Source organism: Moschus berezovskii, chromosome 5 (genome assembly GCF_049115385.1).
Source record: "Moschus berezovskii isolate FMDL1 chromosome 5, NW_MosBer_1.0, whole genome shotgun sequence".
NCBI lineage: Eukaryota > Metazoa > Chordata > Mammalia > Artiodactyla > Moschidae > Moschus > Moschus berezovskii.
Window position 1 is genome coordinate 19,609,766 of NC_142464.1, and position 23,498 is coordinate 19,633,263.

Below are 23,498 nucleotides of genomic sequence, written 5' to 3' on the forward strand. Positions count from 1 at the left end.
TTTACTTGGAAAATTCTTTTTCCACAGTGTGGTGTCACTATTCTGTTGGGTCCTCAGTGGCAGATAGTTTGATTACATCTGTGGGTTGTTTTTTTTTTTTTTTTCTTTTGGCTTACCCTGGAAGCTTGTGGGATCTTAGTTCCCTGACCAGTGATTCATACCAGGCCCTTTGCAGTGAAAGCACAGAGTGCAAACCACTGGACTGCCAGGGAATTCCCTACATGTGTGTTTTCCTTGGTAATTACATAGTCTCAGCACTTAAATACCTCTCTCTGGTCAGGAGTTCGTGGGGAAAAATTGTAGTTGATACTTATTCTGTTCATCAGGGTTGAATATTTGTCATTTTTCATTTTAGGTGCTATAAATAGTTGAATGACCACTGATTATTTTCTGGACCTGACTATAGTTTCAGAAGAGACAATGGAAAGCCAAGAATTTATCGTAAGTCTTATTTGTTTTCACTGTTTCCTTTTTCCTTCCTTCCTTTCATATTTCACAAATGTTTTGCCAGATTTAGCTAAAAAACCTAAAATAAATTTTTACAAAAAACCCCAAACCTGGGACTTTCCTGGTGATCCAATGGCTAAGACTCCTTGCTCCCAAGGCAAGGAGTCCAGGTTCGATCCCTGGTCAGGGAAATAGATCCCATGTGTTGCAATTAAGAGTTCACATGCCACAATTAAGGATCCTGCATGCCACAATTAAGGATCCTGCACGCCACAGTAAGGACAGAAGATCCCACATGCTGCAACTGAGACCTAGTGCGACCGAATAGAAACAAAAAACAAAAACCCAACCTAAAACAGGACAGTCTGCTAAGTTTGAATTCCAGATAAACAGTGAATAATTTTTTAGTACAAGTATGCATCTCTTAAACATTGCCCTGTATTCTGTCTGGCAACCCTGTATTTTGCCTAGAGTGCACATTGGTTATGCAAAGTTCTTTGGAACAAATTCTTTGGAAGCTTGGAACCAGGAAATAATTCTTTCTCTTGAAAGACTGGCACATCTGTTCCTAGATTAATGGTTCTTAACCTGTTTGGTGTCAGGACCCTTTTATACTCTTACCTCTCCTTTCTCCCCTCCATTGTCTTTTACAACCAGGTTTCTTTCTTTTTTTTCAAACTGATGTTTCATTGTTATGATATCCGTGCTTTTATTTTGATAAATAAAAGATCCTTGTGATGTCTTACATATTTTTTGTATAAAGGAAGGGTATAAAAATATACATGTAAGTAGAAACCATTTCTTTCTTTTATACTTTTGGAAATAAGGTACTATATACTCATCAAAAGATGAAGAAGTCAAAAGTGTGGCAAGATGGAATTCTGAAGATCACTCCTTACTTAGGAAACAAAGTAAGTGCAAAACAGTGGACTAAGGAGTCTAAAAGTTGGGTTCTTTTGATTGAATATTAATAAAAGTCTGTAGATAAAATCTTAGATATGTCCATAAGCTGATGTGATGTGAAAACAGAAGTTGTCAAATGATTCCTATATCACAGTGATTAATTTTTGGATTATAAAAGCTCAGTTAATACTATTTAATTTCCTTTGATTTTTTTTAAAAATCAGATTTTATATGAAACTTTTTAGGAATTTTGGCACTTTTTTTTCTTTGCAGTAGTAAGAGTTTAACTATACCGAAAAAGCTACTAAAAAATATATTTATACCACAATAATGCTCACAGTGTAATGGTACATATAGAGTTGACATATTTTAGAAAAGCTGCCAATTTCTGAAATTATGTGTAGGATTCTTTTCTGTTTTTGGATTTTGTTCATTATTTTCTGATATCCTATCAAGTTTTGAGAGAACTATTTACTAGGATAAATCTTTGACCCTCCTAGATATAGTGATCCTTGTATGGTTTCTTTTCCCACCCTGATTATCATTATCGTCATCTGTCAGATTTAAATGTTCTACTCTTATCTGTTCTCACGACCTTATTTAATACCCTTGTCTCCTCATTCATCATATCACCTCTTCTTCATTTGACTTCTGTGACACCACACTCTCCTAATGTTGCTTACTGTCCACTTCTAAGTATTTTTTGCTGGCTAATTGTCTTCCCATGATTAAAATTTTTATTCAGGACTCAGGCCTTCATGCTTTTGTAGAGATGTATAAAGATACAAAAATTATCTCTGTCTCTCTATGGAGGAAAGGGAGATTTATTGGAAGGAATGGTGTAATGTGATTGTGGAGGCTGACAAGTTCCAGCATTGTAGTTGGCAAGCTGGAGACCCATGAGAATTAATAATGTGGTTTTAGTGTTTATGCCAACAGGCCTGACACCCAGGAAGAGCCAATATTTCAGTTTGAGTTATATGTTAGGGAAAAACTGATGTCTCAGTTCAAAGACAGGCAAGATTTTTCTCTTACTGGGCCTTTTTGTTCTATATAGGCCTTCCACTGAAGGGATGAGGGAGAGCAATCTGCTGTAGTCATTTATTTTATTGAGGTATATTTTTGACATGTCATTATTTTAGTTTCAAGTGTTAATGATTTGATATGTGCATACATTACAGAATGATCACAGTAAGTCTATTTCCCATCCATCACCATCCATAGTTAGAAAACTTCTTTTTCTTTTCCTTGTGATGAGGACTTTTAAGATTTACTCTCAGCAAATAAACAATTGTTTTTTAGTTGCTGAGTTGTGTCTCTTTGTGATCCCATGGACTATTGCCCACCAGTCTCCTCTGTCTATGGGATTTTCCAGGCAAGAATCCTGGAGTGGGTTGCCATTTCCTTCTCCAGGGGATCTTCTCGTCCCAGGGTTTGAACCTGCATCTATTGTATATTTTGGACTTCCCAGGTGGCTCAGTGGCAAAGAATCCACCTGCCAATGCAGGAGATGTGGGTTCTATTGTTTCTCTTACTATTATCAAATTTAAAAGAAGAACTTTATTACAGATGAGTTGATAACATATTGGACACATTAGCAAGATTGTATCCTCCTGAATGAAGCCAGCAGTTAAAGATCTCCATATTCCGTCCTTATTCTACTTATACATATCTATCACTCTGAAATTATCAGTCAAAGAAACTTTAATATAGAAAGACTACTTGTAAGGAAACAAAGCTCTTAACGAGGTACCAGGCACATTTAAAGCATGCAGTGAATAGTAACTACTGTTAGACAGATTTTGCCTTCAAGCGACTTTTATCTAATTTTTATCTAAGAGCCTAATACTTAAAATATGTGCAGAGATAAGCTTAAGGTTCTATGAGATGATAAATAAGAGATGTCAAAATTTGACTTTGGTTCAAAGAAATCTTTCTGGATGAAGAGTATTCTTTTGAGTATTTGTTTCATTTTGTAAACAAAGTTGATAGGTTTGAGGGAAGGAAGCTGAGCATGGTGTCATGGCTGTAACAATGTGGAGGTGTTGTAGCACAGTGTGAAACACTTCTGGGAACTAGAAACAATTGACTGTGGCTGGAATAAGTGTCCATGTTGGAAAACTGTAGAAGATACAGCTAAAGACATGGGCCAGAGGCATATTATAAAGGACTTTATGTGCTCAACCTGAGGTGCCAGTGAAGAATTAGGAGCAGAAGAATGACATAATCATGTTTCTATTTTTAGAAAGATCCCTTTGGCAGCTATGTCTAACATACCTTTTAAGTGAGGTAGGATGAAAGATTGGATTTAGAAAGACTTATAATAAAGAGATTGTAGAATAATATAGACAAAACGTAATGGGGCTCTTACCATGCAGGCATTAGCATTGACAATGGAGAGAAATGATAATAGAAATTGTGAAAATATAGAATCTGAAGGTCTTGGATATGAAGGAGAGGAGAATCCAGACTTTTAGGTTTCTGTATTATGATCATGGTACTGAGTGAGATAGGATCTCTGAAAAAGAAAAGCACATTTAGAGGGAACAATGAAGATTTTGAGTTTCATTTTGAAACTCTTGTTTCATCAACTAGGCTAAAGCCTTTGACTGTATGGATCATAACAAACTGTGGAAAGCTCTTAAAGAGACAGGAATACAGACCATCTTACCTGTCTCCTGAGAAACCTGTTTGTGGGTCAAGAAGCAACAGTTAGAACTCGGTAAGGGACAACTGATTGATTCAAGATTGAGAAAGGAGTATGACAGGGCTGTTTGCCGTCACCCTGTTTATTTAATCTACACGCTGAGCACATCATGAGAAATGCCGGGCTGAATGAGTTACAAGCTGGAATTAAGACAGGCGGGAGAAACAGCAACAACCTCAGATATGTAGATGATACTGTTCTAATAGCAGAAAGCAAAGAGGAACTAAAGAGCCTCTTGATAATGAGGGTGAAGGAGAAAAGTGAAAGATCCGGCTTAAAACTATTAAAAAAACTAAGATCATGGCATCCAGCCTCATTACTGCATGGCAAATAGAAGGGGAAAAGGTGGAAATAGTGACAGATTTTTCTCTTCTTGGACCTCAAAATCACTGCAGATGGTGACTGCAGCCATGAAATCAGCAGATGATTGCTTTTCGGCAGGAAAGCTATGACAAACCTAGACAACGTGGAAAAGCAGAGACATTACTCTGCTGACAAAGGTCCTTATAGTCAAGGCTATAGTCTTCCCAGTGGCCGCGTACAATTGTACGGTTGTGAGAGCTGGATTGTAAAGAAGACAGAGCACCAAAGAATTGATGCTTTCAAACTGTGGTGCTGGAGAAGACTCCTGAAAGTACCCTGGACAGCAAGGAGGTCAAATCAGTTAGTCTTAACGGAAATCAACACTGAATACTCACTGGAAGGGCTTATGCTGAAGCTCCAGTATTTTGGTCACCCGATGCAAACAGCTGACTCATTGGAAAAGTCCCTGTTGCTGGGAAGATTGAAAGCAGAAGGAGAAGAGGGCATCAGAGGATGAGATGGCTGGATGGCATCTCTGATGCAGTGGACATGAACTTGGCAAGCTTCGAGAGATGGTGAGGGACAGGGAGGCCTGGCTTGCTGCAGTCCATGGGGTCGCAAAGAGTCAGACATGACTGAACGACTGAACAGCGAGCAGCATGGCTAGAGAGCTAGAGAGACACAGGAGAAAGCCAGAAAATGATCATCACCTTAGTTTCCTTTTCCTCCCGTATCCTGCACATTCAGTAGGTTTTACTTTTTATGCCTCAAACAATTGTCTTATCCCATTGCTGAGGACTTATTTCAAGTTCTAATAATCTCCTTGACCCTTCATATCACACCGTCACAATAAGCTCTTTATTGATACTGTTTCCTGATTGCCTCCTGTAGCTTATTCCAATTCTGTTTTCTCCCAGTTTCATTCTAAGATTCTCCTGTTAGGGATTAATTTCTTGAATTTATGTGTATGCCTTTGCTCTCTTACAGACACTGAATGGATGATTAGTATTTGAGATAGATGCACTTTCTAATCCAAGTTTACAAAGTGGGTAATCCTTCAAGACATGATTTACTTACATAACAACTTTTTATTTGCTTTGAAGATATTTAAGAAAAGTAGAATTATGTTGTGTCCTTTTTTTTTAAACATTGTTAATATTTGTTTTGTTTTAATATAGGCAATTTTATATGATGACAAAGGAGGATGTTTGGAGAGTTTATTTCTTAAGTGCCTTGAGGTATTTTTAATATATCTTATTTTTAAGCTATTGTTAAAAAATCTTTTACTCCCTTTGTGAATATTGTTAAATAGTATAGTAATGGTACTAATATTAGTCATTATAGATAGTATTTATTGAATATTTATTATTAGCTAGACTCTGCTAAAGGCTTTTAGATATTGTTTCATTTAATCTTTATACAGCCCTGTGATTTTAATAGACTAAGCATATAGTACTGAAAGATTAAATAATTTACCCATATTTATAGAGTTAAAGTGGTAAGGCTGGGATTTGAACTAAGAAAGTTATTCTAACTCTGTTATCTGGTTTTGATAAGCAGAGAACTACAGTGGGATATATTTTGTGAAATTATTCTTATTTAAAATATTTTCTCAAATATTTATGTTTTTCTCTGGAGAAGGAAGAAAAGGGAACCAAAAGCATATTTTAGTATAAAGAATAGGGGTAGTAGAAGTTGTGTGTTCTGGATTTATTTCCCACTTTCACATACTTCCTAGCTAACCTAACCTCTCTGTGTTCACCTTCTCTACTATAAAATGAGGACCATGCGCATATTCTACTTGATTGGTCAGAAACTTAGAAATAGCTTAGGTAAAGTGCCTTGCGGTTTAGTACAGTGATTCTCAAAGTGCTAAAATGTATATTTTTATTATCATTGTTTTTATTTTGGCCATGGTACTTAATCTGTTTTAAAATTTTATGACAAAAATGGTGGTGGAATTTATGTATTTATCAAAAGAGGGTCTAGGAGGAGCATTATTTTAGTAGATACTTAATTGATGGTGGTTATTGTTATTTCATTTAAAGTTATTTCATGAGTAAAGATTGAGTACCTTATCTGTGATAAGACACAGATTTTGCATATTACCAACCAGGTTGATAATCTTTTTATGTTGCAGTCTGAAATGGTGATAGTACTGTATTCTGTTTATTAAAGTGATTAGAGTTGCTATTTTAGAATATAATTATTTAAGTAATAGTTATAATAATTTGTGATAATTTTATGTATCTAATTAAATTAATTTATAAAGATATATATAATTGATTATTTAATGGTTCTGATTTAAGAATTACATTTAACTTTATGAATTCTAAGTGATATCCTTGAGATGAAGCATAGTTTTCTTGTTTGTCTTTGTATCCCTAGCATGTTGCAAAAGTGCTCATATAATCCTTAATATGCATTGTTGAATAAACAAATTAGTGAATTTATTTTGTTGTATTACTTTTTTGTGTGCTTGTTGATAGTTAACTAGTATATAGTAATAAATAATTTAGTTATTGATTCATTTAGCAACTATTTATTGAATATCCATTGTGTCTTTGCCTGTGCTAGAAGCTTATTGCAACATATATATAATCAAATAATTAAACATATATGATTTTGATGTTTATTCTTTAAAATTTAGGTTAAACCTGGAGATGATTTAGAAAGTGATCGGTACCTAATCACAGTTGAGGAGGTTAAAGTTGCTGGAAGCACAGCTGTCAAGCAGGATGTCATTGAAAAAGCCCCAGCATTAAATTCAAAGAGGTTTATGTCTTCTGGCCGATCCCTTGGGTGTCAGCCTGCTGGTTTAAAAAGGAAGTTCACTGTAAGTTTCTCTGTTGAAAATAATAAATTGATATATATTTATAAATCATTTTAAGAAGTAGTGAATTGTGAAGCTGTTGTACTGTATGATTAAAACAGTACTTCATAGTATAGACTATGGTAGAAAGGAAGTAAACTCTAATCTTAATACAAATGAGTGTTTGCATTTTAGCATAGCAATATTTATATCTTTTTTTTTTGGCTATGCTGGGTCTTAGTTATGGCATGTGGGATCTAGTTCCCTGACCAGGGATCAAACCCAGGCCCCCTGCATTGGTAGCGCAGTCTTAGCCACTGGACCACCAGGGAAGTTCCCCAAAATTTATATCTTAATTATTACTTTATCTTGTAAAACATGCACATTCTTTTTTCTATTTTAGCCAGTTCATTTTATATTTTCTTTATCGTCTATAGAACAGCTAATAATTGTTTAATATTTTTAGGGTTTTCAAGGACCACGTCAAGTGCCAAAGAAAACGGTTATTACAGAAAATAGTGAACCAGCTGCTTCACTTGAGTCTGAGAAACCCGGTCCTGTTTTTCTTTCTCCATTGTACAGCACACCTCCTTTGTTTTCTACAATTGGAAAGAAAGATACAAGTAATATGCCAACAGACTCTGAGAACACTGTCACTTACAAGAACAGAGAGCGAAATGGCACACCTTTTTCTTCCGTTATCTCTACTCCATCCTTCAAGATTAACCCAGAAGTCCTATGTGAAGAAAATTATGTTTGCTCTCCTGTCATTTCTGTAAATAAGCATTCAGATTCTTTACTGACCGATGAGTCCATGAAAAGAGATAGTTTGGTATCTCACAGTTTAGGAGTTTCACAAAACATTAGAAGCAAAGCCCAGATATTAGCTCTTCTGAAGTCCACATCCACAAGTACGTCTAAGCAGCTAAATTCTGAGATTATAGGACATTTCCCTCAGATACAACCACAAGGAAGTTTAGAAATTCCTACTGAATCAAATTGCTTAATTGAACACGAAGAGTATGCTGAAGTGAAGAATACAGAAAGTTTACACAACCAGTATCAATCAGAAAATCCCATGAGAAATACAAGCCGGTGGGCCATGTATTTATCCTCACAGAGTTCACCTGTACATTCTTCTACAGTAGATGGAAAAGATATAGAAAAGAAACCCAAGACCCAAGAAGGTAATTTAAACTTGAAAGACCTTTCGATGCAAAAAAGGATCCAGTTCTTTGAAACATGTGCTGAAAAGGGAAAAAGGTATAATGAAGATAAACCAATAGATGATAATGATCAATCCTGGGATCAAGAAGGAAAACTGGAAATTCCTTCATTCTATGAAAACAGTAGCTTACCAATGAATTGTAGCATTGTAGTAAATGATGGCTTATTATTAGATTCTGACATTCAAAAAAATAATAAAAGATCTGTTGATCAAAATGACCAGATAGGCAAAAACAAATCAATTCTTCTTAGAGAAAAAGCACAGGAGATAAATATAAATGGAACACCAGAAAAGAAGTATGAACATCTACAAATTGAATCTTCACTAAGTAACAATTCTGGGATCTCTGATGATATATTTTCTAAAAGTAGTACTAACAATGAAAGCCTTAGTAGTATTCATGAACCCATGAGTGACATATCACAGCCACTTATGGAAGTCACATTTAATCTAAACAATTTCGAAACCAGTGACAGTGAAGAGGAATCACAGGAAAGCAGCAAAATTTTCCAGGATTCAGAGGATTCAACTTTGGTTAATAGCAGCAATTCAAGATGTGAGAATATAAGCTGTAAAGAAGTTGGCAGTGAGCATCTGCCTCTCTTAACGTCTATTGGGGGCAAACTTTCAGAGACATTTCCCATGAAAGAGATTCTGCTTTCACAGTTTTGTGATAAAACTTGTGTAGGTTATGACACAGAAACTTGGAAGGCTGGAAACACTGGAGAAGAAGTAAAGGAAGTTTGTAGTGACACATTAAGCAATTTTGACTCATCTTTAGAGTGGACTGATGACAGATATGTAGAAAATGATGAAGGCGCTAATAAATCCATTAGTGCTTCCTTCCCAAGTAAATCTGAAAGTATGAACACAAATTTACATACTCCTCATTTTTTAAACATAGCCTCTGATCAGAAACCTGAAAACAACCTATTTTCAGAACAGGCTCAAACTCGGCCTTTTATTATGGGAAGTGACTTAGACAAAAATACCAATCGGGTTTTACCATTAACCTCTAGCAGTGGCAACAGTATCCAGCTATTAAATGCCAAACAGATTCACTCTAAAGAATGCATTGCACTTGATAAATCACAGACCCAAGCTTCCAATTCTTTCTGTTACCCTTTGGGAAAAACACATATTTCCAAAGACACAGAATCACATATTTCTGAATCTGAAGATGTGGGAAGGAGTCGAAGTTTATCCCAGGACCATATTGATGTAGAAACTTCTGGAGAAAGCAAACAATACTGGAATAATCTTAGAAATTCTTCAGAAATTTCTGGATTAGTAAATAGCATTTCTCTCTTAAAATCATTGACTGAACACAGTACAGCTTTGGAAGGTTTGGAAGTATTGAAAAAGAAAAATATCTCCTTTAAACAACAAGGAACTCTGCAGACATATGAGCCAGATAGCAGTCCTGAAGGTTAGAATAGCGGGTTTCATCTTCATTTTATTTGTTTACAGCTGTGTAATATTTTACTGTGTGGTCGAACCATCATTCGTGAACCAGTCTCCAGTATTTTGTTATTGCAAATAATGTGACAATGAGTAACCTTTTATATCTGTATAACTCTATGGGTTTTTTTCATGTTATTGCAGGTGTGTCTTCAGGGCAAATTCCTAGCAATAGGTTTGTTGAGTAAATGTGTGTCTGTTAGATACTTCAAAATTCCCTCAAAGGAATCATACCATTTCTCACTCCCACTAATAATGTATGAGAGTGCCTGTTTCAGCATAGCATTGCCAATAGAGTGTGTTGCCAAGCTTTTGAATTTTTACCAATCTAATAGATGAGAAATGAGAGTGTATTTTAAATTTGTATTTCTATTACTACAAGTGAAATTGAGCTTTTCATATACTTAAACATCATTTGTCTTTTTTCTTGAACTGTCTGTTCTACCTTTTTATCCAGTCTTTTCATAGTTGTTAGTCTTTCTATACTCTTTTACTTGGAAGAATTCTTTAAATATTAGAAATATCAACCCTTTATCTATGATATATGTTACAAATATTTTCTTCAGTATGTTATTGATTGGCCTTTCGACTTGGATTATGGTATTTGCCAACAGTATATCTTTTAAAGAAAACTAACGTAGGACATAATTAATATTGTGTACATATGAATGAATGAACAATGTACTTTATAATATTCAAAAGTTAAAATTGAACTCTTATTTGACTATCTCAAGGAATCCCTGAGAAAAATAGAAATAAATTATTGTACCTAGAAAATGTTTTTTTAATGTAGTTAAATTTGATGGTTAGTATTTTATTTTCTAAAAAATTAAAAATAAAAACTATCGAAAAATAAATGTGGGTAGATGTAGTTATGCAATATCAGATAAAGACATAAATTTCTAATATAAGATTTAGGAATTATAGATTTTAGTTATGGGAAATTTTTTCTTTTTTCTCATCAAGTTGGAGAAGAAGATTGTAGTTAATTCTCATTATTTGTGTGATATATGTGCTATAAAGTTACCAAACAGTAAATTAGTGAACAGTAGGCCATTGCTTTTAGGAGAAAGGAAGGGTAGGAGAAATGCAGGGTTAGTTTCCTTCAAACATCTGGTCAGAGCATTTTCATCAGCTAATCAGTATAAAACCTTGGTTTTTTATTTATTTTTTTTATTGAAGGAATTGCTTTACAGAATTTTGTTGTTTTCTGTCAAACCTCAACATGACTCAACCATAGGTATACATATATCCCCTCCCTCTTGAAACTCCCTCCCACTTCCCTCCCCATCCTACCCCTCTAAGTTGATACAGAGCCCCTGTTTGAGTTTCCTGAGCCGTACAGCAAATTCCTATTGGCTCTCTATTTTACATATGGTAATAGAAGTTTCCACGTTACTCTCTCAATAATCTCACCCTCTCCTCCACTCTCCCCAGGTCCATAAGTCTCTTCTCTATGTCTGTTCCTCCTTTGCTGCCCTGTAAATTCTTGAGAACCATTTTTCTAGGTGCGTTAGAATACAATATTTATCTTTCTCTTTCTGACTTACTTCACTCTGTGTAATAGGTTCTAGGTTCATCCACCTCATCAGAACTGACTCAAGTGTGTTCCTTTTTATGGCTGAATAATATTCCATTGTGTATATGTACCACAAGTTCTTTATCCATTCATCTGTCAATGGGCATCTAGGTTGCTTTTATGTTCCAGCTATTATAAATAGTGCTTCAGTGGACAATGGGATACATGTGTCTTTTTCAACCCTGGTTTCCTCAGGGTATATGCCTATGGTGGTAAAACCTTGTTTTATGTGTGTTTCCATTTAAAGATGCCTTACTTAATATATACTAGTGATTGATTAACACTGAAGTTATGACCAACAGCACTCTCTAACTGATGCCTGAATGAAACTTATCACTTGTTTTCTACATGAGGGACACCATAGCCTTCTTGCAGTTTGGAACACTAGGCAGCACTACACTTAGGAAACATTTTAAATACCAAAGTCACTAATAAAAAGCCCTCAGCTATGAAAAATGTGCTAAATAGATCATGAAAGGGACACTTATAGCAGGAGAGCTGAAATTAGAAGGCGGAATGTCTCCTTGTTCCACCTCAGCTGGGAATGTGCACATCAAGAAACTCATTTTTTCATAGTTCTGCATGTCTGCAAATGACCTCAGAAATATAGCTTTGATTTGGGGGTTACAAATAAATTTTAGTAAGTAGGATCTGTGAATAATGAGGATCGACTGTATTTTCTGACAGATGTTTCTCTAAAAAATGATTAAGTTGGTTTTCTTGAGACAGTTTGAGGAGATGGAATTTCTTATTGGAATATAACAAATGATTTCATGGATTTTAATTCAGAATTAGAGAAGAATCTTTACCACCATTTTAGGATGTGTGAAAATGTTAAAAAACAAAAAGCAAAACACATTTTATCCAATATGTTAAAAGTTTTTTGTGAGATAATGGGATATATTTTAGAAATGTTAAGTTAGAAGTTTATTCTTGAGTGAAGGCAGTGAAGGAAAAAATAATTTTCATCCAGTGCCTTTTAAAAATTCTTTTTATAAATAAGTTCAAGTTCCAAAATTTTTGTTTCATTTAAATATTGTCTGAATGTTTACAGGAAAATAATGAAACCAAAAATAATAACTGGTAAAAAATGAAGTTTACACTGGATATAGTTATGTTTGTTTGTTTTTACCAGAAGTAATCACTTAAAAATTATAGTCTTATTGGTGACTTCAGAAGAAACTGAGATTATTGGATTTCTTTTAAGGGAAAAAAAAATCCCATTTTAAACAGATAACTGATAAGGTGTTTTGACTTAGCCCCCGTCCTCCTTTCCATTCTGCTGCCTTACCAGCTTTTCTGTCTCAGAGTCTTGACACTTCTTTTGCCTTTTGCCTGAACACCTTTATTCCTGCATAGCCGGTTTTATCCTCAGGTTTCAGCATTTCTTCCCATGAGAGATCTCTCCAGATCATCCTGCTAAAACCACTCTATCATATTGCCCTGTGTTGTGAAAGTCTTTTGTATCACAAGCTGAATTTATTTACCTTCTGTGTCCCTCTGTTTTCAAGGGATCTTGTTTGTTTTGTTCACTGCTATTTCCCCAGTGTCTGGCATACTGTAATCTCAAAATAATGGTGACGTTCCTTGTTTCACTCAGTTTTAGAAATAAATTTTAAAAACTTGTAGAGCACTACTATATGTTTGATGAATAAGATCACTGGATTTTGTCCATTATAGCTGGGAAACCATTGACTACAGTAGTTTCACAAGCTATACCAAAGTCTCCTCATCTGAACCAGGATCCTCATCAGGTACATTTTTTTCTGTCAGTATATTTATTATTTTCGTATAGAATGCTCTAGAATTTGTAATGATATTATAAAAATACCGAGGGTTTGAAGCTATCTTGGTATCCCTGGTATCTCAGTGATTTTATGCATTGCTTGGCCAAAGGAATATACCTAGCAGTTCGATTTATTTAGTTAGTAGTATTAAAAACTTACCATGCCTGATTAACTCGGCAAGCATTTTGGTTTTTCTTTCCAGTTTTATGGAGATATAATTAACAGAATAACATTGTATTAGTTTAAGATATATAACATAATGACTTGATATATGATATGCATATATGATTGTGAAATGATTACAATAAGCATTTTATTTTTAAACATTTACTAATGGAGTGCATGTACTTGTTGGACACTGTCCAGTTTCTCAAACCTTGGAATAGATTCAGTTTCTAGGTCCACACTCATTTCTGCATGGTGATTGATTTTTAATCACAGCAATTTCCTAAAACCCAGCATCACAAAGATAAGATGTCACTGACAGAAATGACAGGAAATTTGATGTTGAAACTGAGCTACCATGAGTTAGTAATTTGTTCAGCTTCTGACATTTATCTAATGACACGGTGTTTCCCTCAAATTTAAATCATCTTGTGGAGCCCCCATTGAGTACACTGAAGCACCCCAAAGTATCTTGTTACACCAGTTTGGGAACCATGGAAATAATGTAAAAAATAATAATACTAATTAGGGTGAACTGAAATTCTAGAATAAATTATCTAAATTAGTGTTTCCCAGTGAAGATGCTTTTAGCATGTTTGAAGAAACAATTCTTTTATTGTTTCATTTACCCCTAGTTTGTATCATATTTTATTTTTCATGTTACTCTTTTTTAAAAAATAATATCAATTTTTTCCTCATTTTTTAAATATAGAAAAAGGTAAAAAAATAAAACTTACCAAACCACCTGAATGGTAAAGAACCTTCCTGCCAGTGCAAGAGATGTAAGAGACATGGGTTTGATCCCTTGTTCAGGAAGATCCCCTGGAGGAGGAAATGGCAAACCACTCCAGTATTCTCGCCTGGAGAATCCCTTGGACAGAGCAGCCTGGCAGGCTACAGTCCGTAGAGTCTCAAGAGTCAGACATGACTGAAGCGACTTAGGATGTATATCACCTGGAGATAATTACTGTTAATAGTTTCAGCTTTTTTTGGCGTATTAAAAAATGTGGTTAGATTAATGGGAACAAATAGTTTTATGTCCTTTCTAAATAGTTTTATATCCTTTCTGCTTAATATCGTATTTTATTTTCTCACATTATTAAAAACTCTTAAATGTACCTTTTAAAGGTTACTTATCATTCCATCCTGTGAATATCCTATGCTTTGGACAAGCAGTTCCCTATTTTGGACATTTAGATTATTTCTAGCATTTTGCTTTTGTAAATAAAACTTTAGTAGATAATTTTGCACGTAAATGATTATTTACATTTTAAAGTGTTTCCTTAGATTTGATTCTCAGAAGTGGAACTGATAATTTGAAAGGCCAAGAAAAATTTTCTTAGATGTTGATATGTCAGATTGAAATATTTTAATGTTTTACTATATGAATATTTGTTTCACTTTATATTTACCAGTACTAAGATCTTTTAAAATTCTTCCTAAGTGAAATAGTATTTAAACAACACTTACCTTTTATTTCTTTGATTACTAGTAATGGTGTCCTTTATTTTTTATTTTCTAACTTACTATTACCTTTTGGTTTATATTAATATTCTATTCCTAAGATGATAAAAACAAATGAAGCTGAACCAAGTGAATCACTTCAGTCTTTGCAGGTGAGTTAACTTTTAAAATGTAATGTAATCAGATATTGTATCTGTATATATAGGTATGGCATGTAATTATATGTGTTTTATATTGCCAGTTTTCAAATTTATTTGTAATTAGTTACCCTTTTCTACTCATTTAGATGAATCTACTGGCTTGTATAAGTGCCCTGTGTAGCCAAAAGGATTTGGTTAAATAACAAATCTTTTATCATAAAGCTAATTTTGCAAACTTGCAAGCATTCCCTAATCCAAGAATTGCCATTGACAGTTACAGCTGCATCTGCAGGCTGTGTTGCTTAAAACAGCACAAAACAAAACAAAATTCATTGTGGTGACTCAATCATTTTTCACCCTTATATTAGTATTACAAGATCAAATGTATAACATAACAGCAGCTTCCTAATTTAACTTACAAATGATCACATTCTTACTGTCTTTTTTTCACTTAAAAAAATACGGTTTAAACTTTTTCAGTGATAATTATCACAAAGTATAAATTTCAAATTAACACTGTCACTCTTTTTCCCTCTAGGATGAGTTGCCATTTAAAATAAATGTCATATATTTTTAAAGCAAAATATTTTATAATCTCACAGTAATGAAAAAGGTCTTAGAACCTTTTGCCAAAAAAAAAAGTAATTTAAATCTCTTTAGTATTAATATCAAAGTACATTTTTGTTTTTATATTAGCTTTCTTGCTACAACTCTGAAACAAACTTTTCATATATAGTAGTGACAGAAGGAACTTTCAAAATTTAAAGTTAGGGTGCTCTTTGAGGATATAATTAATGCCACCTTCACTTTAGTTCTGTAAGTGTAATTAGTCACACACAGCAAAGGAGCTAGAAGATATTATGCAATGCTAATTAATTTTTAAAATTCATAATTATTAAAAATGTTAGTTCTAAAATATGAGTTGAATGTTTTTAAGAGCTACTTGATTAGCAGTTGTGCTTATAGAGTTATAAAAGGAAAGTGACCATTGTGTGAAGAAATACAGTTTACCTGTTTTAGTGACAATTTTTTTCTTCATAATTATTAAACATAAAATTACTCCTACAGTTGAGTTCATTTGTTAAGTCTCTAAGTCTATAATTCACATTAGAAATTATGGCTATTTTAGTTACTTGAACTAAAAATGACTAGTTGCTGTTGTCTATATCTTGTGTTTTATAGTTGCTAGAAAATGATTCATTTTTTAAATCAAGTATTATACTCTTTATGATTTTCCTCCTTTAATTTCACACTAATTTTTGAATTAAATAATCTGCATTAGCATAAATTTTAGTATGGGATTTATAACATACTGTCTTAGAAGATTTCAATTAAAGTTTAGAATTAGAATTTTCTAATATGCTGAGGTTTTAAATTAACTAGTATAGTCCTTTCTTTGCTAGAGCACTCCTTTGCCAGGGGTAGTTTATTGTGTGTATGTATAGAGAGACGCGAGATAGAGATGACGTGTACTTTAAGTTTGGGAATATTTTTCCACCAAATTCACAAACCACCTATGAAATTATTTTAGCTAACACACTAATTGATGTTTTATCCTAGTCCTTTCCCTCGGGCAGTGAAGAAGAGACTGCTTTTCTAGCTGTTATTCCTAAACAAATGGAGAGAGAAACCTGTAAAGACCCCAAGGTAAAATTTGTGAATTGATTTTTTAACCCACTATGTTCTCCTGATGTTTTTTACACAACTTTATAGAGTTTTCATAGACAGGGTAGTGAGCACAATGAATTAACCTGATTTTAAGAACAAGAGAAACTAATGACTGCTACCCCTTTTTTGGTCTTGAGCCCTCTCTCTGTTACTGATTAATGCATTATGTATACACAGGATACCCTAGGGATTGAACTCAATGATATATATATGAAGTACAGTTAATGAACGTTCAGTGCAGAACAAAGTGAAGATGACCATAGCTTTTCATTTACTATAGTTTACTTCACCACTTTTACTTCAGGCTAAATGGGTAGAAGCTCTACTTAGTACTACCCACTCCACAGCAAAAATTGATAGAGATAACAGGATATATATGGGTGGGTTTTGTAAATAATGATTCTGTTCTTAAAACTCAACATACCTCTGGAAAAGATAGACATAGCGGCAAAGAAAGCAAGGCATCTGTTTGCTTATAGAGAATCTGTATTCCCCATCAAACAATGTAGAAATATACAGTCTTTAAAGGTTTAGACTTTTTTTTTTATTGATGTGTGTTATATTTTAAAATTCAGAGTGTTTACAACAAAACTCCTGTTCCAGAGGCATTTTAGTTCCTTTAAAATGTGTGGTTTAAAATCTTCATTTTTAAGTAAGAATGTTCAGATTATATATTATTGTCAGTTTGTTAATTTATCAGTTAGAAATAAATTCATTCTTTACATACTTTCCTTCAACTCTACACACTACTTTTCCATCTCCTGGGTAGACTTTGTCACCTTGCGTGGAGTAAAAACCCTGCAACCCTCAAGGGGGCAGCAGAGAAAGCCACTTGAAGGCTGAAAGCAGACCAGGTCTCTGAGTGGGTGAGAGCACCCCTCTGAGGCGCATGTCCGTCTTGGTACTCTTAGACCTGTTGTCCTCAGAGCTACAGGATCCAATTATCTGGGAGGCTAAGAGCCCAGCATCTCCTTTGCTAATAGCCTGATAGTTTACAAAACCTTTAAACAAAGGAAAGGCTTCCTCTGTTCCTTTTCTTTCTTCCCTTCCTACATTCCAAGCATGGTGTTAAATGCACACGATACCTTGATGAAGCAGAAGAGTTTCTGCCCTCAAGGAGCTTGCAGTTCAGTTAGTACACAGAAAAGAAGAAACTTCATTGTAGCATAATATGATGTCTATAGGGGCTTCCCCAGTGGTTCAGTGGTAAAGAATCTGCCTGCATTGCAGGCGCCATAGGAGACATGGGTTCGAACCCTGGGTCAGGAGGATCCCCTGGAGGAGGGCATGGCAGCCCAGTCCAGTATTCTGGCCTGGAGAATCTCACGGACAGAGGAGCCTGGTGAGCTACAGTCCATAGGGTATAAAGAGTTGGACATGACTGAAGCAGCTTAGCATGCACTCACGCACATGATGTCTATAATGCAAAGCTGTGGGGAATTTCCTGGTGGTTCAATAGTTAGGACTGTGTGCTTTCACTGCCTCAGGCCTAGGTTTTATCCTTAGTTGGGGAACTAAGATCCCACGAGCTGTGTGTTATGGCCAAAAAAAAAAAGTAATACTTAATAGAAAACTGAATTATGCATTGTTTTCTTTGTATATATGCATTGTAAATATATTTCTCACTACTCATTTTTAATAATTTACTGTAGCCTGTTGAGTTTCAAGGGCACCAAGTGAAAGGATCCGCTACTAGTGCTGTGATGGTCCGAGGACACAGCTCAGAGGTTGAACACGGTCAGCTTTTGGATAGCACTGTGTATGAAAGCTGCACCACAAACACGCGTTTTTTGACATCAGAGTTGCCTAGCACTTGTATGCAGACTGACTTCTTGCAGGTAAAATTATTCTTATAGTCACACCTTGCCAAATCATTTTCTTTATGTCAATACTAAATTTTGCAAAGAAAGCATATTTACATCCTCATACAGCTGTAAGTTAACAGTTTAGTAAATTCACATGAAGCATCATAAACTAAGTAAGACAAAACTGTTTGAAAGATTTACTGCCTTTTTTAGGATCAGGAACTTAAAGGATTACTTTTCACTTCAGAGAATATTAGGAATTCATGACAAGAGCAAGTAGGCAGATTATATATAGAAAATATATTTTATAACAGCTACTAGATTTGTTTTCCTTCTAATATCCACCCCTCTCCCCCGCTAAGTAGATGCCAAGTACTTCTCATTGCTACCAAATAGAAGAGGTTATTGAGAAAAGGATGTATGCATGTATTTGAAACTGTATCTGTTAAAGAGATTTAACATTTTCCCATTTTTTTATTAAAGCATAATACACATACAAAATAAATGCACAGACCATAAGTGCACAGCTCAATAATTACCACAAGGTAAAGACAGCCATGTAACCTCCATCCTTAAGAAACAGAGCATTACCGTGGTTATTGGGGTTTTATCAGTTTGTTTATTTCTTATTGGGATCTCTTGTAGTAGGTACTTTGGTTTGACTTTCTTCCATATTACTAAGTCTGTTCTGTTTCCCCATCCTTTTATTATATTGTAATTCAGGGATACCATTATTTCTTAGTTTCATCAAAGGTAAGAGGTGTTTCTATTTCTCATTTCTTGTTTTGCTTTTTTTTTTTTTTTTGAGAGGAGAATAAAGAAGTACTCCATACTGAAAAAGAAATTTATGTCCATTTGTTTTATTTTTAAATATCTTCACATACATCAGTATGGTCATGTTTTATATCCCGAGTTTATAAAAAATGTTCTAAGGCAAAATGACTGAACTTACCAACAGAGATAAGAACTTTTAGAAGTGTGACAGATTGCTTGCACACAGCATTATCTGAACTTTAAAAATTATCTTGTATTTCATAAAATCCCAAGATACTATAATTAACTGTAAGAAGCACCATTATAATGTATGATACTAAGAAATTAACAATAGTCAATTAACATTACACAGTGCTTTTTCACTGCCTTTTAAAAAATGTGGTAAAAAACACATACTGTAAAACAATCTTCACCATTTTCTGTGCACACTTTGGTAATGGGAAGTACATTAACAGTGCCATGAAATAGATCTTCAGAACTCTGTTCACCTTCACTTGGATTTTTAATGTTATATTTAGTGAAAGACTTAGATTTATTCGAGCATAGAGTTTTATTGTATATCACACTGCTTTGTTTTCTTGTCTTTCCATGAATACAATACTTTTTGTTTGATGCTAAACCCTAGTTTGATCTTCTTGAGGATGTATAAACAATAGAATTGCTTTAATATGTCTAATATTAACAATGCGCAAATTCATATTTGTGATCACTGTTTGACCAGTATGACTCTTTGCATATAGTTGCACTTGGACAGGCAGAGATAACTATGTCACTGCTGTTGTCTGTGCTATAGAAATGTAGAAGTGTCATTATTTTTAAGGTGTATCCCCATCTCAAAGGTGTTAAGAAATAAGAAATATGAGCCATAAGAATTGATGAAATATAATACACTCTACTTTCCCTGAATGGAATTGGCTTCATAATATCTCTTTGTTTTTCTGTGTCTCAAGTTATAACTATAAACTATATATATATATACACACACATAGGTAAAGTTATGGATGTATACACACTTTTTTCTAAACTGGTAAATGGATCTCCATATTCTAGTTCCTAAATGAAGAAAACTTTCCAAAAGGAGATACTAGCTTTACTATTGAAGACAATTTTCAAGTGATAGCTGAGTTTAATAAGGACTTGATTAAAAATGATTGTAAGTATATTATAAATAAAATATAATATTAAAAAGTTATTTGACATTGAACAAACTAGTGTATAAATATTCATGCTTTTTCCCCCCCGACAGCAATTTTAGATTTCCCTCCTAAAGATTCAGACCATTTATATAATTATTTGGATTATAATTTTAAATCAACAGAGAGGACTTCGTGGGAAAAAAATAAGGTATAATGTAAACAGAGTTGTTTTTCTTTTTGCTTTGTTGGTTTTTGTGGCTACACCCTTCAGCTTGTGGGATTTTAGTTCCATAATTAGGGATGAACCTGGCCCCGATAGTAAAGCGTTGAGTCCTAACCACTGGACTGCCAGGGAATCCCCTAAACAGTTTTAATAGTTGTGAGCAAAAAATTTTGGTGAATCTTAGAAACAGCAAGTGTAAATACCCTGAGATTGAAGAGCTGGGTGGGTTCAAGAAGGTGAACGAAGGCCACAGTAGCTGGATTGTGGAAAGTCAGAGGGAAAGCGGTAATCAAATGAAATTGGGAAAGTGAGCAGGACCAGATACACAAAGTCTTGCAGGTCAGATTAAGAGCTTTAATATTGGTCTGTGTTCCATTGGGAAATTCCTGAAGGGTTTCAGCAGAAAACTCATGACATTTATATTTTTAAAAGGTTTTGCTGGCTGCTGTGTGGAAGATGGATTTGATGGACACTGTGGTGGAAGCAGGGAAATCAGTTAAAATGTGCTGTAGATGACAGTGACTTGAAGAAGAGACTGTGGCAGTGCAAGTATAGAGGAGTTGGAAATTAGATTTAAGATAAATTTTGGAGTCAGAAGCATGGATGTTGGTAGATTGGATGTAGAGAGCGGAGTGAAGGAAGGGGAGGAGAAAGCCTCCTGGATTTCTGACTTAAAGTGGACTGAAGTGGGTTTTACTGAGTGGAGTCAGCTGCACGGCTCTATTAGCCTGCTAGGGCTGCTGTAACGGAGGATGAGTGATTTAAACAACAGAAATTTATTTTGTCACAGTTGTGGAGGGTAGAAGTCCAAGATCAAGTTTCTGATGAGAACTCTATTCCTGGCATACAGGTGGCTGCCTTCTCACTATGTCCTCATGTATACTTCCTTGGTATGTGCGCATGGATATAGACAGTGCAAGAGTGAGAATTCTCTTCTTATAAGGACACTAATTCTGGTGGATCAGGGTACCACTCTTATGGCCTCATTTAGCCTTTATTACCTCTTAAAGGCCCCATCTCCAAACACAGTCACACTGGGAGACGGGGAAGAAAGCAGTAATAAAGGGTGTTGTGTCATACTGGGGACCCACTAAGAGGCCTGTAAAACAAAACTCAGGATTGTCCTCCCTAAAGAATAAGAAAAGTTAGGTGTTCACATACCAGTTCCCATCTCTCTTTGGATGGAGGTTACTCCTGGTCATATTAACCACCTGGCACGTTTGGCCTGCCCTACCTGCTGTCCTTGCCACTGTCCTCAGACAGAAAGATGTAGATACTTGAGGTCGGAAGCCTGGGACAGGTAGGGGAGCAATTCCCCAACTGTAGATGACCTCAGAGACAGGCTAAGGAGACATGGCAGGACAGCAACAGCGTCTGCTACTGTGGTTAATGGTGGAAATCTTAGGAACTTTTCAGTGGGCTGTGCTTCTGGCCATGCAGAGGAGTCTGGTCTACTGGGAGAGACACAGAAGTGGACTTTCAGAGAAAGAGACAGAGTTACTGGCAGCAGTAGCCCTGATTCCAGCTGGTTTTGAGGCCCTGGGCCCACTTCTGTTCAGTTCATACTAGATTTTTTTTTTTCATTGGAGGATAATTGCTTTACAATGCTGTGTTGGTTTCTGCCCTCCATCAAGATGAATCAGCCACAGGTATAGATATGTCCCCTCTCTCTTGAACCTCCCTGTCACCTCCTACTCCATCCCATCCCTCTAGGTTATCACAGAGCACTGCAACCCATATTAGATTTTTAAGGTGATTAATTTCTAGAAGTAGCAACAAAATTAAATCCTATTAGAAAGGGAATAACATAGAGAATGATATGACTGTTTAGGTATGGAATATATTAAAAAAGGTTGATTCCATTTAGAAGCAATATTTTGAAGTTTAGATCAACTATAGATATACCCTAGACCTAAGGACATAATGAGAAAACTGTTCAGGCCTTTGGTTTGCAGGAAGTGTTGCCTTCCCAGCTCCAGACGTGAGGTCTGCTTAAGCCTGTGTCCCTAAGACTGGAACCTGATCTTCACAACCAAATCCCCATAACTTATATCAATCCAAATCAGAATCTGACCCATTTCAAATAAATCCAACAGGCTTTATGTTCTGTATTTCACTTTCCATTATCCTTGTTTATTTTAGTGCATTTATTCTATCCTGCCCCTTTTGGAAGAAACTTTGCCCCACTATAGCTCTACACAATGTGCTTGAAAGCATTGTTTTATAGTACAGTTACTAGAATTTGTTCAGACTCTAGGGGAAAAATGCAATAAGAGGATTTTGGTCTGTAGTTTTGTCTCTTCTTTCTGGATAGGTGACGTCACCAGAACAGAAGATCTCAACATTAAGCCCTGTTTCTCCTTTATCTTTTAACTCAAGAGATGATGAATTCATGCTAGAATTCTCTGAGGAGTCCCTGAAAGCACAAACTTTACCTGGTAATCTTCACTTTCTTAATGTAGATATTTGCTCCCATATGGTTCTAATCTATCTGTTCATGTAAAATGAAATTTTTTATTTGAGAGATTGCTACTAAAACTAAAATAATCTTGAAACCAGACTCAGTGTCTTATACCCTCACGCCTTCCCACACTCTGCTTTGACTTTTTCTATTGAGGATGGCTCTTACTTCCAAATCCAATACTCCCTTCTAGCTCTCTGGTACCTTCTTTATCCTCTCATCTTCTCATCTCAGACCTCTGCCATTGCCAATGCTTCTCACAGCTGTAACTCCAGAGCCTGGCCCCTCTGTAGCCCCTTCCCCTCCCAGGGAACCGGTTCATTGCGAATGTCAATCATGGTTGACCTCATAACCTCTTAGCTTCCCCTCTTTTGCTTTGGGATCCTGGCATTATCAGGGAGCTCTTCAACTGCTGCAACCTCCACTGCATTCTCA

At 35.2% G+C, this 23,498-nt stretch overlaps 1 protein-coding gene across 1 annotated transcript in view; it reads left to right on the top strand.

Moving 5' to 3' along the window:
- The window catches only part of ZGRF1 (zinc finger GRF-type containing 1), a 56,591-nt gene that overhangs the window by 5,044 nt on the left and 28,049 nt on the right, over positions 1–23,498 (top strand). Inside the window, exons 2-13 of the mRNA XM_088836166.1 lie at positions 356–441; positions 1,275–1,358; positions 5,539–5,598; positions 7,011–7,196; positions 7,639–9,829; positions 13,121–13,194; positions 14,958–15,008; positions 16,557–16,643; positions 18,317–18,502; positions 20,294–20,396; positions 20,490–20,587; positions 22,917–23,040. Of these exons, the coding sequence (XP_088692292.1) occupies positions 373–441; positions 1,275–1,358; positions 5,539–5,598; positions 7,011–7,196; positions 7,639–9,829; positions 13,121–13,194; positions 14,958–15,008; positions 16,557–16,643; positions 18,317–18,502; positions 20,294–20,396; positions 20,490–20,587; positions 22,917–23,040 (3,313 nt within the window). The 5' untranslated portion in view covers positions 356–372. The remainder of the gene's footprint in view (positions 1–355; positions 442–1,274; positions 1,359–5,538; positions 5,599–7,010; positions 7,197–7,638; positions 9,830–13,120; positions 13,195–14,957; positions 15,009–16,556; positions 16,644–18,316; positions 18,503–20,293; positions 20,397–20,489; positions 20,588–22,916; positions 23,041–23,498) is intronic.